This window comes from Myotis davidii, unplaced genomic scaffold, assembly GCF_000327345.1.
Source record: "Myotis davidii unplaced genomic scaffold, ASM32734v1 scaffold1997, whole genome shotgun sequence".
In the NCBI taxonomy this organism is placed as follows: domain Eukaryota; kingdom Metazoa; phylum Chordata; class Mammalia; order Chiroptera; family Vespertilionidae; genus Myotis; species Myotis davidii.
The window spans coordinates 116,681-117,390 of NW_006288266.1; the positions used below are offsets into that span (position 1 = coordinate 116,681).

General features: G+C 69.6%; 1 protein-coding gene across 1 annotated transcript in view; it reads left to right on the forward strand.

The window, feature by feature from the left end:
• The first annotated feature begins 6 nt into the window (after positions 1-6).
• The window catches only part of TMC4 (transmembrane channel like 4), a 9,742-nt gene continuing 9,038 nt past the window's right edge, over positions 7-710 (forward strand). The window contains exon 1 of the mRNA XM_015561653.1: positions 7-106. Within this exon, the coding sequence (XP_015417139.1) occupies positions 16-106 (91 nt within the window). The 5' untranslated portion in view covers positions 7-15. The remainder of the gene's footprint in view (positions 107-710) is intronic.

Below are 710 nucleotides of genomic sequence, written 5' to 3' on the forward strand. Positions count from 1 at the left end.
GCCAAGGACGAGCAGATGCTCGGGGCCATGGAGGAGAGCCCGGCCTGGGAGCCCGAGGGCTGGGGCCCCTCTGGGAGGTGGCCGGCGCCCCGGGGGGCCAGAGCAGGTGGGGGCCAGCTGGGCCCGCGGGGGGCGGGAGGCCCTGCTGAGGCCGGACGCCTGGGTCCCGGGGGCGGGATTGGGAGGGGCCTCCATTCCTTTCCCAGGTTTCTGGGGGGAAGGGAGTCCGAGGCTGGGAATCCAGGGCCCAGCGGAGTCTGGGGTGGTGGCTGGACCCGAATATCTGAAGAGTGGGCGGGGCCAGGGTCCCAAATAATCAATGAAAGTGAAAAGGAAGTTGAAGAGTGAACTCCTGGGGCCTGAAGGGTGCGCACTGGGTCTGAGGGAGGAGGCTGGGAGCCGGAAGGGTGCGCACTGGGTCTGAAGGAGGAGGGGCTGGGGGCCTGGGCTCCTGGGTCTGAGGGAGGAGGGGCTGGGGGTCTGGACTCCTGGGTCTGAGGGAGGAGGGGCTGGGGGCCTGGACTCCTGGGTCTGAGGGAGGAGGGGCTGGGGGCCTGGACCCCTGGGTCTGAGGGAGGAGGGCTGGGGGTTCTGAGTCCTGGATCTGCAGGAGGGGGCCCTGCTCCTGGGCCCTGCTCACCTCTGGGGGGTACCCCAGGCTCCTACATCCTGCAGGGCCTGCTGGGCTGTGAGATGGGACCTGAGAACTC